Source organism: Haliotis rubra, unplaced genomic scaffold (genome assembly GCF_003918875.1).
Source record: "Haliotis rubra isolate DU_JTF1 unplaced genomic scaffold, ASM391887v1 Scf582, whole genome shotgun sequence".
In the NCBI taxonomy this organism is placed as follows: Eukaryota; Metazoa; Mollusca; class Gastropoda; order Lepetellida; family Haliotidae; genus Haliotis; species Haliotis rubra.
This window is the reverse complement of record NW_025767282.1, coordinates 279,872-294,575: the sequence shown is the minus strand read 5'-3', so window position 1 is coordinate 294,575 and position 14,704 is coordinate 279,872. Positions and strand designations below refer to the sequence as shown.

The 14,704-nt window shown below is 37.7% G+C and overlaps 1 protein-coding gene across 2 annotated transcripts; it reads right to left on the bottom strand.

The window, feature by feature from the left end:
- Positions 1 to 381: 381 nt before the first annotated feature.
- On the bottom strand, positions 382 to 12,211 carry LOC124254786. Of its 2 annotated transcripts, XM_046688637.1 has the most exons (6): positions 12,120 to 12,211; positions 9,960 to 10,015; positions 8,841 to 8,969; positions 7,892 to 7,981; positions 5,995 to 6,027; positions 382 to 2,131 (listed from the first exon to the last, which is right to left on the bottom strand). In XM_046688637.1, exons 2-6 carry the CDS (start codon positions 9,972 to 9,974, stop codon positions 1,817 to 1,819), a joined length of 582 nt encoding a protein of 193 aa, XP_046544593.1. In that variant the 5' UTR covers positions 9,975 to 10,015; positions 12,120 to 12,211; the 3' UTR covers positions 382 to 1,816. The 2 variants fall into 2 exon arrangements, with proteins under 2 accessions (XP_046544593.1, XP_046544594.1); XM_046688638.1 differs by lacking the exon at positions 5,995 to 6,027.
- Between the last annotated feature and the right edge of the window lie 2,493 nt (positions 12,212 to 14,704).

Sequence of the window (14,704 nt, the reverse complement as noted above, 5' to 3'; positions counted from 1 at the left end):
CCCCATGGATAAGACGACCCCCAAACTTGACCCTTAAAATCAGTGTTTGTTCACGTGAAGTGATACGATGTTGTTTTCTTACCCCTGGAAAAAAGTTTGACGAAAGCGTAACCCATGGATAAGACGACCCCCTTCTACAGACTGCTTTTTTTGGTCCTCAAAATTCGGCTTATAGACGGTCATATACGGTAATTATCGCTTAGTTACAAGAATATCCATCTCATACATCTCATCTGTGAATACAAAACAATGGCAAGCTGAGAAGGAGATCTAATTTAAACGGTAAATTATTACGCCTTGCAATATTTCATCTCAAAACCAAAATATTTTTTTACAATTCAGTTCATACATTCATTCATACTGGAATTCCACAGAAGGGGACAGTGTCAATGTAGGTTTTGTCTGTACATAATACATGAAACATTTTTTTGGCAAAATACTGAATCCCCTATAAGGGGGTGAGCATTATACTTGGGTGCACAATATACTCAAGAAGGTATATCTGTTCAGCTGTAAAAAGTGGATACAAAAGCATTCAAGGTAACTGGGTTTTTATATAGTGTAGAATACACAAGCCAAAGTGTCATTGTTATTAACGGGAATGTTCTACCTGACAGAGGTATACAACATGATTGTCGTCTTTCACAAATCATTTGGTGATTAATTGGAATTTTACCTGTTACAATGGTTTTTAAAATGCTTATTCTATATCTGTTCCGCCTTGTTACTAATTTATGAATTCCCAGCTTTTCATAACTACATTTTTTCAAATTGTTTTTTTCTTGTGTGTGTAACAGTCACTATTTCAGATCATAGAAGGTTTTACATGATTTCTTAATGTCACATCAGTGTAGAACATTCTCTACTTCAGCATGTTCAGCATATACACATGGCAAAGTTTCCAATATACATGATATAGTATAGGCATATACTGGTGGGCAGTCCTACATATAACACTTGTGTCAATAGCAACAGGCATCATTTTGTCTACATAAATACTGTACAGACAAAACAAACAGTTATTCTTGGACCCTTGAAGAGTAAGGCCGAGTCCCTCAAACTGCCAACCATATGACTACATTTGGAAATCTTCATTCGTCACTTTACAGAAAAAAAACTATTTGCTGTAGACTGCAATTTAAAACTTTAAGGTTTAAAAATTTTGAGGTTACAATTATCTTGGTCAGTATTGACCATGTTTAGGAACGGTGCTGAAAAACATAGAACTTTCTGTATTATATTAGAATTGTTGTGGCTTTGTGATGTGGCTTTTCTTCAACAAAACAAAAATACCTGAGATACAAACTGAAGCTTTGTGGTTAATTTCAGAATGTTGTATAACATGTTTTCTCAGATGCCTAATGGGCAAAACTGCTACATTTTGTTGCGAAACATGTGCCTCAATAGTAAAGTCATGATATCATCCACATAACTACGTTGTATTTATGTCACAGTCATGTCAGAAGCCATATTCCATAATCAATAGGATTATAAGAGACCCAAACACAAGACATATCTAAAACGTTGAGTATATCACGTAACGACATAAAAAACTGTACACATATATATCACAGGATAGTGCCATAGTTTTTTTCATACCATGCAGTCTGTTCTCCTCAAATACATGCATATACGGTATGTTTTGAGGTATTGATTGATATCTGATCTTCAACTACGATGCATGTATCTTCATGGCACAATATGTCTTTGGTCGATCCTTGATCCCATAGTTTTCTACCCTGGTAAAACATACTACCTACCAAGGACATTGTCCGTAAGGCTACTGGACTCCAAATCCATCAAGAAACAGGAAATTCTATATTTCAGTTTCTTTCAAAATAGGAACAAGACGATGGAGTTCCTCTTCTATGCATTCTTTAAGTTCTGGGGGAGTTCCCTCCTCAAATATTTCAGCACCGTTCAGGTTTGGCGCGGATCTCTTTTCTCCTTCGTCAAGCTTGGCCATAATTTTCTGAAGCATGTCTTCTCGTTTCCTCGATGCCTTCAGCTCATTCTGCAGCAGGGCCTCATTCACCAGCTGCTGGGCATGCATTTGTGTTGCACGCCTTTTGTTGATATTTGATCGGCTCTCCAACATTTCCCTCAACATGGTTTTTCTCAAAGCATTGTCCTGAAAAGAAAGTTTTCAAACTTAAAACAACAAATGTCATCAGTTCAAGAACGTCTACAGGCTGTCTGAAATAAACACATTTATTACTCTTTGACTGTGGTGATGTAGCTGAGAGGTTGAAGTACCGGTATTTGCTCTCAGCAGAAAAGGGGTTTGATGTCCCGAACACGAAAAATATAAGATCAGTTTCAGGTGTCTGCTTCCTTTACATTGCATGGATAACACTAAAACCCAAGAAAAACCATACTCACTCAGGGATTTACAGGACGTGAATTCCTGTGTCCCATATACATAAAAATTGACAATGGACGCAACAAAATTTATAAGCGTATCCACAGGGACGCAGAAAAAATCCAAATACTTTTTGTAAAAGTTCCAATCAAGTAACAATATGGTTTCAAAGAGATTGCTACTCGCTGGGTTATGGTATCATTTGCAATTCAATTACTGTAACAATTAATGTGATGTTCATGATACACAAGACCAATAACATTATTAATAATAATAATAATTAAATGTCTGGACCCCCATTTTGTTGTCCAGGACCCCTGAAAATTAAGAGCATGAGTCCCAGGGACCCTCAAACACAGAACTCAAGGTAAATCCCTGCTCACTCACTCACAATCTTTATGACTGACTAAGTTTGGTTTTACGCAGCTTTTAGCAATATTTCAGCAACATCACGGTAGGGGACACCAGAAATGGGCTTCACACATTGTACCCATGTGGGGATTTCGAACCCGGGTCTTCGGCGTGACACACTGTCTTTATGAAGATATTGGTTATTGAAACAAAACTGAAATCAAAACATTGTTGCAAGCTAAATATGTACTCATCATTTTAATGGAAATAGATTCTGAAAACCTTGTTCTTCAGATGAACATATTTCTATCTTCATATATAACCACATGGGCATTAGCTGAGCTCTCAACATTCTACAAACCTACGTTGTTAGGTTCAAATCCCCAAATTGTTTGACTGTGTTTCCAGCTTTGTCAGCACCAGTGGTCAGTATTGATTTAATCAGAGTGGTATACATATAGGGCATGGGGCATGGTGGGCTGTCTAAGGCGCCAGACTAGTGATCCAGCGAGCTTGAGGTGCCGGGATCGAGCCCACCTGTGACTGGGTGTAAAAACCTTGGAGTCAACTTTGTGTGCAGACGCTTTCAGTGTTGTCACAACCCCTAGTGTACAGTACACAAGCCTGTGCACTTAAAACAACTCACGAATCCGTTGGTATATGACCAGATGCTGGCCACATGAATACGTGCAAACACCTAGTTGCGGTCACAGCAACGTGCAGTGAACTTGGACAAAGTACTGTGACTATGTGTAGCAGTTCACCCAGCTGTGAATGGGTACCTTGTAAGGACGAGAAGTAACTTGGTGCGCCTAGTGGCTGTAAGAGTTGTATGCTCCCCAGGGAGTTGAGATTGATATTACAATGTGCCATTGAGATTGACACCCAATGATCAAGGCAAATAAACCCAGCGCCTTGAGCATGCACTAGTTGCGTGGATATGTGCACTGTATAAATAACCTATAGTAATATAAAAATAAAACTGCATTAACCTAGGCTTTTTTCCAACAATAAGCTGACACACTGTCACATAAATGAAATACTTTAAAAGGAGAGCTAAACCAAACCCACTAAATCAGCATCTTGCAGCATACTAGTATATATTCATTTTGTATATATTGATGCTGATATTCAACTCAAAGTCTACAACAAAGGTGAAAAAGAAATTCCTAGATAGGTACTAGAAATTGCCTGATTCATGTAATTAGTAACAAGAAGTAAAGTCATGGATTTGTAGAGGCAAGATATGTACCACTGATGAAGTACCAATATTAACAAAGCATCTTTTGCATACATTGCATAACTGCATTGAACGTTTTTAAGAACGACTTAATATTTTGAACAAGCAAGAACTTAAACAAATCCCAGTTTTGAACATTTGTTTTCAATTTTTCTTCTTATTTGACTCCAAGGGCACTTAGTCTAAAATCTCAGACAGAATAGCATTCATAGATGCAAAAGCAGTACACTTTTTCATGATGCATAAACAGTCAATATATTTCCTCTGTATGCAGTAATATGTTTGAAAATCAATATTAGGCAGTAGCTTGCTAAATGTGTGTTAAGCAGTGTTTTGGTTCATGTTGTATAAAGCAATAATATTGTTCATTGTCAAACTGATGTTTATTCCTAGAATGAGTGAGTGAGTGAGTTTAGTTTAACGCAGCACTCAGCAATATTCCAGCTATATAGCGGCGGTCTGTAAATAATGGAGTCTTGACCAGACAATCCAGTGATCAACAGCATGAGCATCGGTCTGCGCAATTGGGGACCGATGACGTGTCAACCAAGTCAGTGTGCCTGACCACCCGATCCTGTTAGTCGCCTCTTAAGACAAGCATGGGTTATTGAAGATCAATATTCTAACCCGGACCTTCACATGTCTATTCCTAGACGTAAAGTTATAAAAGTTATTTATTATATATACTGACTAAACAAATAAAGGAACGCAGGAAAATTCAAGAGTTCCTTTCATATTTTCCAGTTTTTTTAATCACCAGCTGTGAATAGCTAATGGGAGGAAATCTGAGAAATAAATAAAGGAACACTGCCATGAAATGGTGTTCCTTTATTTGTTTCCCTCAGTATATATCAACAATTATTTTCAATTTTTTAAATATATTCCAAGAAGAGCCCAAAACAGTTTCTAATGTCAGGTGTCATGCCCCATCATGCTAGAGTTCATGTTTTTCAAAAATTATACTCAAGGGTCTTAGAGACAGACAAGCTAATTCTATGTGAAGCAATATTATGGTGAATTCTCCATAAAGCAGTATAGTCAGCAGTTTTGTATAATGCAGGACCTAGATTTTCAAAACACTCTTAGAGCTAAGATAGTTGTAAGTTAATGTTAATGTTTGGCACTTACGACCATCATAACACTAGGAGAGCTTCGATAATCTAGGTCCAGTATATTTAGTATTTGGCACAGGCAGTATGTTTATTAATTCTGCATAAAGCAGTATATATATATATTATTTTGCACAAACAGTATGTTTATCAATTCTGTATAAAGCAGTATAAATATATATATATATCATTTTGTAGAAGCAGTATGTTTATCAATTCTGTATAAAGCAGTATAAATATATATATATATCATTTTGTAGAAGCAGTATGTTTATCAATTCTGTATAAAGCAGTATAAATATATATATATATCATTTTGTAGAAGCAGTATGTTTATCAATTCTGTATAAAGCAGTATAAACATATATATATATATCATTTTGTAGAAGCAGTATGTTTATCAATTCTGTATAAAGCAGTATATTTATTAGTCTGCATAAAGTGCTATACTCAGCAGTTTTGTATAAATAGTATATTTACTATTTGTCGCAAGCAGCACGTTTATCAATTTTGTATAAAACAGTACATACATATTAATTTGCAGAAGCAGTACATTTATCAATTCTGCATAAGCAATATATATATATATACTATTTTGGCACAAGCAGTACATTTATCAATTTTGTATAATGCAGTATATATTATTTTGCAGAAGCAGTACATTTATCAATTCTGTATTAAGCAATGTATATATATATTATTTTGCAGAAGCAGTACATTTATCAATTCTGTATTAAGCAATATATATATATTATTTGGGCACAAAGAGTATGTTTATCAATTTTGTATATAGCAGTATATATATTATTTTGCAGAAGCAGTAAAGTTATCACTTCTGTATAAAGCAGTACTAGTGTTAATTCTGGGTTAATCTGGGAAGGCCATGTGACAAGTGTACACAAGGTCTCTAGCCTACAAAAACCTAAACTTACACCATCATCAAGGCTGCATTTATGACGAGGAAGCTGTAATGAATTCATGGAGATCATGACGAAGGCCACAAAACAGTCTACCTCATCCAATAAAACTTCACTTTCATATATGAATTGAACTTACCACTTTAGGAATAAACCTTTTAATACTTTTGTTCTGTATTGCTGATCAGATGATAATGTAAGTTTGTGATGCTATGGTATAGGGGTTGGCGTTCTGGGAAGATAGGGGCGGTGGGATAGCCTAGTGGTTAAAGCGTTCGCTCATCATGCTGAAGACCAGGGTTCGAATCCCCACATGGGTACAATGTGTGGAGCCCATTTCTGGTGTCCCTTCGATGTGATATTGCTGGAATATTGCTAAAAGCGAAAACCAAACTCACTTACTCACTGTGGGAAGATATTTTATTTTACGTAAAATGAGTGTGGAGTTGTGGTTTTGAAATAACCCTGCCTAACCTAAAGACCCACGATTGCAGTGCAAAGTTCAAATGGCCTTGCAATAGCTGTATCGTTAAAATCGGCCATCGCATCAGGGCTCAATATCATGTTCAAGGTCAATCAGATTGCTTTTTGTGAATTAGAGAACTGAATTACTTTTGCTCATGACTGTAAGAGATGTTTCAGCTGTGCATTATCACAATAATATTGTTTCAGCATGAAATTGAAAATGTAATTTTTTAAGTAAAAATGATATTTTATACGGGACCTCAGTGCTCGCCCAACCTTGAAAAGTGAGAGAGTGACAAGTAAGGCACGTCACATGACTGGTTTGCGTGGGAAAGGGCAAAGGGAGGTAACTCGTGGGTGAGTGTATTTATATGTCCGCTTCGGGAACTTCAAGGGATTCAAGTGTTCCACTACCATTCGAAATTGAAAGGGAGATAAGCAAAAGATCATGAGTCAGGATAAGGAAAAATTCCCTTGTTCAGGGAAATTCAGAGACAGTTTGTATCATCTCTGTTATAAACGTTTTTTGATTAGTACTCTATAGAATCAAGTACTAAGTATTGTATCAAGTTGATCTGATGATGGAGCAAAAATTTTGTGTGCATTTTTCAACTGAAACAACAACACTCATTATTGCTGCATAGTTTCACATAGTATGAGGGATTTTCTGGAGTGAGTGAGGCAAGTTTTACGCCCTTTTAGAAATATTCCTGCAATATCACGGCAGGGACACCAGAAATGGTGTACTCATGTAGGGTATAGAACCAGGGTCTTCAGCGTGACAAGCAAACGCTTTAAACACTAGGCTACCCCACCGCCCCAGATTTTCTGGACTAAGTGCAGCTTGTTGTTAGGGGGAGACAACAGCTGAAGGGTAATTTCAATGTAACCATGATTTGTAGTTTGGACTGGTTTATCTGATAGGATGATAATTTTAGGAAGTTTAGATGAACATGACTTTGCTGAAATAAAAAAAAGATTAAATAATAATCTGTGTAAAGAATCTGCAAAATTCAATTCCAGAAATGTCTGTGCATACAACTATGTGACCAAACAAGGCAATGTTATTGTTTAATGACCCATGAAGGTCCGGGTTAGAATGAGCCTTCAGTAACCCATGCTTGTCGTACGAGGCGACTAACATGATCGGGTGGTCAGGCTCGCTGACTTGGTTGACACATGTCATCGGTTCCCAATTGCGTAGATTGATGCTCATGCTGTTGATCACTGGATTGTCTGGCCCAGACTCGATTATTTACAGACCGCCGCCATACAGCAGGAATATTGCTGAGTGCGGCGTAAAACTAAACTCACTCACTGTTGTTTAATTCTTGACTCAGCAATATTCTAGTGATTGACACTATGAGCAACAATCCATGCTGTCAGCTCACGCTAACAATATGAGCGAAGTCCCCAAGTCTGTTTGTTCTGTTTAAGGTGTACTCACATCTTGTGTAAAGTCATCCAGGTTAAAAGATGCATCAATGGGTTTTCCAAAGGGAGCAGCCCTCATGTTCCGGCCAAGCAGAACATCTTGCTGGAAAAACATTTGAAGAAATGAATTACTTACTTGTTGTACAATTGGCTTTTTCTAAATGGAAGGCAATTCATTTGGGAATCAGTCTTGTTTCATCATCATCAATCATTAATCATCATGATCATCACCAACATCATGATCATCATCAATAAGAATAAGAAAATTTAATGGAATCAGTAGATTTAAAAAAAATTGTCATATAAATTGAGATGGGCACACGACAGGGCGAGTCGGGTACTGGTCAGACCGTGATCAAGAAAGAATTGTAATTTGAATGAATGACTCTCTTCAGCAGCAGGCCATTAGACTCAAAACTAGCTGTCTTTGTGAATCTGCTACATAATCAAACGGATATTTAATACAGTGGATATGCAATGCTTCAGTATTTATGATTCAGTCCACCTCTTGTGTGTAATTACCAGGGTTGTAATGACACAGCAAGGATGCGATACGAAAAGTATACCGATAATATGTGTGTGATAAGATTTGTATCCTGATACAGTACTGTCATGTGAGTTCATTTTTCTCTCACGTTTTGCCAGTTAATCACAACATGGATAATTTATTTCTAAGTTTAAGACAGCGAAAATTGGATATTGTATGGAAGAAACATATAGGATAGGGGACACACTGCAGATTCTGTTACTATAGCCAATCAAAAAACTGCCAGAGAATCTGCATAAACTGGCTCTTGAATAGTTCCTGTCATTATTCACATTTGTTTACATAAATCTTGTAATGTAAGCATTGTATTCCTATCCTCAATACTATAAAGCCATATCGTTATGCCACGATCTCATCTCTAGTGTGACATCAGATGAAGATGACAAAGCCCAACAGAGATGCCAAAGAGTTTTACCACCAGTTCCTGCTGTGGAGGTTCTGGGATGCGGAATGTCACAGGGATTTTTTCTTGCGCCTTAGAATTCTGGTTTGGCACGACAATTCGACCCATCCGTGCCACAAACTCAAAGTTACGGGGATCATACTGAAAAGAAAATAAGTACTAATATCCTTTATCCATCATAACAAAAGATATCAGGCAAGTTATCTGGCAATAATCACAACTAATTGTTTTTTTATAATTTTTATTATTTTTGTTGCATTGCCATATAGTTGTGATCATAAATACGTATACAACAAAGGTACAAAGAAACACACAACAAACAAATGACAATATCACAAAGTAAATATGGCTATGGTATAAAGACCAAAATGTATAAAATTTATTGACTTTGCAGCTTAAAAAGGCTAAATGTTTCTCAGACAATTGAATTATTGATTATGCCATCCTCATCCAGGCATTCCACTCAATGTATTGTGGTATAAAATTTGAGAAATGTGGAGTCTTTTCAGCATGACTCAAGAAAATTTTAAATTTCTCACACAGAATGCATGGCTATGTGTGCTATAAAGTTTAAGGCTACAACATTGTTGAATTGTTACCCTTTTTTCAGGTAAATGAGATAACATTGAAATATTGCCCAACTGAGTACCCAAAAAACATTTTATGGCACCCAGCCAAAAGTACTGCAGAATACAATTTGACAGGTCTCAGCATGATCATGTGAAATGCACAAGTCACTTTTCATTACCCATCGGAAGTACTACCATACAATTTTGCCCCTCTATTAGACATTTCAGAATTTCTGTTGTTCAGTTTTCAAATTTTGAATTAAAAAATCATTATTTTGAACAATTTTAAAATTGTTATCAGTAATGAGACGTTCTCAAATCACTGACTAAAGTAAACATTAAATGACATAGAGCACTAGACTTGTTGATAAGCTGCCAGGAAAACATGGAATTCTGCAGATCCTGTTAACATGATTCAGCAAGAACAATAAACAAAGCTTTGGTTGAGGTATTTGCTCATACTTTGGGTTCATGTTGTACTGTGTTATATTTCAGGGTTGTTGATTAACGGCCATTAGTCATGCTATGAAAGCTATAACATGATAAAGCTTTGAAACCTTACCGATGGAGACGACATCTTGACTGATGAGTCCTACTTCTGTAATATCAGCGAATTTCCTGAAAACGATTGATAAGCACTGAGGTTTATGAATAAGGAATATTAAATTGTACTCAATCTTGTTTGTCAAGTACAATCAACGTAAAGAAATAAATATTTGTTGGTTGGTTGTTGTTTGACGCTGGACTCAGCAATTTTCCAGCTATGTGACAACGCTCTATAAATAATCGAGTCTGGACCACATGATCTGATGATTAACATCATGAACACTGATCTGTACAGTCTGAAAACATTGAAATGCACAACCAAGTCAGCTTTCTGATCCTGTTGGTCGCCTGTTATGACAAGCATGGGTTGTTGAAGACCAGTCCAAGAGGCTGAGTTGTTATCATGTTATGGCATCAACAAGTGGTGGCTGATCATGTGAAGTCTATTTCTGTCTTGATGTTGATGGTATATTGAGTGCAACACTACATCCTATATATACAATGACAAGCATCAACCAAGTCAGCAAGCTTTACCACCCCAACCAGTTAGTCTTCCCTTTCGACAAGCATGGGTTGCTGAGGACCAGTTCTAACCTCATTCTTCATGGGTAAGGAGATAAATAGGCTTGAAAGCTCACTAGGTTGTTTTCATAGAGTTCTACTAAATAACAATCCAAGGCTGCTGGGTGATAACTGATTGTCTAGAGTACACACACAAGTCATTGTCTTTTGTAAGTTCTATTCTTAACAGTTTTACCTGCTTTATGGTACAAAGGTAGGTGAAACGCCCAAATAGGACTGAAACGGCTACCATCTATAAACAGCTCCTGGCTCTAAGTTCAAGAGCGCTCATGATTTTCACATTATTTCTATATAAAAAAGTGACAATCACAATAAAATTTGATACTGTCAAAATATGATATCATCACTGCTGTAACAACAACCATCTGGACATTTTCACTGTAATTGGGAGTCCTTAAACAAATTCAGAAATACTATTTCCATGCCATACTGTAAACCCAGACCATCGCAGCACGTTAAATGGTGCCTGGTTACATGTAACTTCGGTCTCATGTTCAGGGAGCTGTACTGGCTAGCAACCAGTTATCGCCACCGTGCCAGGTATCGCCAACACCTGGATGTAGCGCTTGCACAGACAGCTTGATTTTAACTCTCGTAGCCTATCGCTTGTGTGATGTGTCAATGTGTGAGATAGCACCCGAGCTGGAGTCAGCTATCAGGGTTTCTTATCATCTTGGTTATAATGGTTGGTTTGTCGGCATGAAGTCATTAGAAATATATCTTGACAGTCTGAACCGATCATTGTTCTAAGAAACACAAAAAGGTTGGCTAAATCAGAGATGGGACATTTCTACAAGGGACTGGCTTTTAATCACTAAAGGTAGGTAAATAACAGTATTTGACAGATAAATTGACAGTTTTTATGAAAATTGTTTTCTTCAGACTTTTAAACCTTTTTCTTCATTATTCATAATTGGATTTAATATAAAACACTCTTCTTTTCATTGATGAACTGACTTTTGAAAATAATCTGGCCCTAATACGCTTCCATACTTCGGATCCCCAGTTGGATGTTATGCGCGCATCAGTTGCTGCGCAGAATTACCGGACAGCAAACGATGTCGTCAGAACGCCGGTAAGGTCAGTCGTATGGCATAATGCAACGTTAGAATCTTATAGTCGTCAATAAAACTTATATTTCTAGGTAAATATAATGCATACCAGCATGTTTAGTCACGTAAACCACAAAAACTAAGAGACGGTAGTTGCCGTGTTGCGATCGATGTGCTTAGGTGCGCGGAATTACCAGACGGCATTGTATATGGTCACTGTTAGCAGCCTGTGTCAGCATTTGGAATCAGACCCCATAGCATGTCAAGCCTACGCCTAATGCAGGGTTTCACGTACACTGAATACATGTGTGAACAATTCGGAATAAAGTTCGCTAAAAGTTTTAAACTGACAGTTTTAAGCAGGAATCAGATGGTATGGTAGCTAACGCTCACTTATAGAATCTAAACCAGTTGCCACTCCCACGGTCCCTCGGCCCCGTATCAAGATAGCAATATTGATCAATGAACTCAATTTGTGCCTTTTGAAATGACCGTATTTCCATATTGCTACACAACCGCACATTCCGTGATTCATCTGTTACCTGGTGATACTCTAGCAGCCCGTCCTGCAGATATCATTCACCGACATTATTTCGTTGTCACGCTGTCGCTCATGTAAATAGTTGCCATTTTCCGGAAGTGATTGCGCGGCGCTGTCAAAACGAGGTTCCCAACTTTAGAAGGATTTTAGAACCGCTTCTTATGGGTGCTTTTCCAGGATTCATCCTTTGACATCTACAACAATGCCTGGATCATTTGTGTTAGTACAAGCAGTACATTGAACATTATTTACGAAGATGTCCCTGTATATAATAATATCGCGATCGGTTACGTTACTTCCGCTATCTCAAAGCTTGTGTGCAATATAACGACTAAACAATGGAGATTTCTGTTTGAATGTCATTTGATGCATACCTACACATTGGCGGATCCGTGTGTGTGTGCGTGTGTATGTGTGTGTGCGTGCGTGCGTGCGAAACCCCCCACCCCTCTATCTTGAAAATGACTACAGACCACATAGAAATTAATGTTTTGCATTGGCGGAGCTCCCTTTGAAAATTCCTGGATCCGCCTATGCCTACATGTTGTGTTTACTTAATCCGTGTTGATGTATATAAGTCTGTTCTGTGCTGTAATACACTCTTGCTTGACAATGGTATAAGAACCTATACCGAAAGGTCGCATCATAATATAGTAAAGAAGTTGTCATACATAACAAAACCTTACCTTCCTTAGGTAACGTTCAAAATTAATGGCTAAGCGTGTGTGTGTGCGTGCGTGCACGCGGGCGTCGTCACATGATCGAAATATTCTTACGATGTTAAACCCCATTTCACCTCACCTTACACGACAAACCATACCTCCATACTCATAGGCGGATCCAGAGGGGGGGTGCAGGGGTGCGCACCCCCCCTTTTGTGCTGAAAGTTTGTTAAATGACCATTGAAACTCGGGTGAAAATGAAGTGTGCTCCTTTACTCAATAGTGTTCAAAACTGTTCCATGTAAAAACTACGTGTTCATGTTCCATTAAAAACATCATGTGCACGTTACCTTGTCCTGGCAATCATTGATTTGAAAAATGTAATATCCTGTATGTAAATTCATTTCTTACTCCAGTCTCAACTGGAACCAATTTGTTTCAACACGAATGTACCCTTCCACAGATTAATTTTAAAAACTGTTCAGGAATGAGTGATCGTTATACAGACGTTATCAAATTTTACAATTCTTTCAATTTTAGTTACTTAAAAACGAACTCCGTATACTTTCTATTGCCCCTCAGTTTATACACGGTGTGTTACACGCATTGTTACCTTTTAAGTTTTATGAGTATGTGTCTCTGTTGTTAAGTATGTTCAAATGTAACGTCACATCATCATTTCAGCTTTAGAGCGATAAGACAGAGTTTATATATACACATGTGCATCAGAAATACAAAGTTCTTTTTAAAATCAAATTTGTCGTGCATATTTTCCCTCAACAGTATATATTATAACTGTGAAACTACGGACTATAAGCAACCAACTCAATCGGTATCATGGTGACTTAGGTTCAGCTGCTTCTGCAGTAGTGCAATTTAGCGTATAGTTGCGTCATCAGTTTTAAAGCTACTGGTTGCTGTACGGAGTTGTATAGTCAGTATTTAAAAATGCGCAGAAGTGAGTTGCCTTAAAACCGGTTGTTGTCGCTGTTGCTTGTTCGCATTTGTTATGAGAGGCTAAAATGTTTACAGTTTGGAGGAGAGCAAGAGCAGGGGTATAATGCTTGCCAATAAGAGAACAACCAACACGTTGCAAGGAATTACGAATTATTTGTCTCGTGTACAGGAATGGTGAAACCCCGTGGGACGACTCTACAGCATTGTCTCAAAGTCGTTTCCCCGTTGTGACTTGTACCATAGTTTGCAGTGCTTTTAAGGTGAACAATTGACGTGCCTCTGCATGTGTTTGTGATGGACGTCTCCGATGGGGTAAAATATTTTCACGTTTAAGAAAACAGCTGGTGTCATCACTACTTGATAGGGGTTCATAAACACATGTCCATGGTATAGTCGGAATCTTGTAATGGTCACTACTTCTAGCAGAGATATCCTGATATATGATGTTATAAATGATGAAATGTTTTATGTCGCACTTTTATTTACGAATGACCTACAGACTGGGATTGTGAGCATGTTGTTCAGATGTCGTAATTTTATCAATTTGTGTCAAGAACAGTTAGTGACGTCACGATGTACTGTTCTCTACAAAGAAGCAAAAAGAAGTCCGATCGCTTCTACTGGCCAATCAACATTACAATCCCTTAAATTGGCCAATCGACATTAAGAATTGATATAATGCGATGGCACACTCCGGCACAGCGATGACTAACATAACATCACTCCCACAGGCTAATTTGCATATCACGTGACCGGACTTTTCTCTTGTTTGTAAACAAACGCGCATATTCATATAAGAAGAGACTGGACTCACGAAAGCTTTTCGGCGCTCTCTTCATAACGTTTTACATTGTTACATATATATTCTTCCACAACTGCGACAGTGAGGTCTATGACAGTACATATTTAGATATGAAACTGGCTGCATCGTTTGCTCTCCATCAGCTTCGATGACAGCACGTGGAGC

What these genes read in the sequence shown, in the direction of transcription:
- LOC124254786 (XM_046688637.1), bottom strand. An exon ending in TGGATGACTTTACACAAGAT is followed by an intron (nt 6,028 to 7,891) that starts GTGAGTACACCT and finishes AATTCATTACAG; the next exon opens with CTTCCTCGTCATAAATGCAG. An exon ending in AATGCAGCCTTGATGATGGT is followed by an intron (nt 2,132 to 5,994) that starts GTAAGTTTAGGT and finishes CTTTCTTTTCAG; the next exon opens with GACAATGCTTTGAGAAAAAC.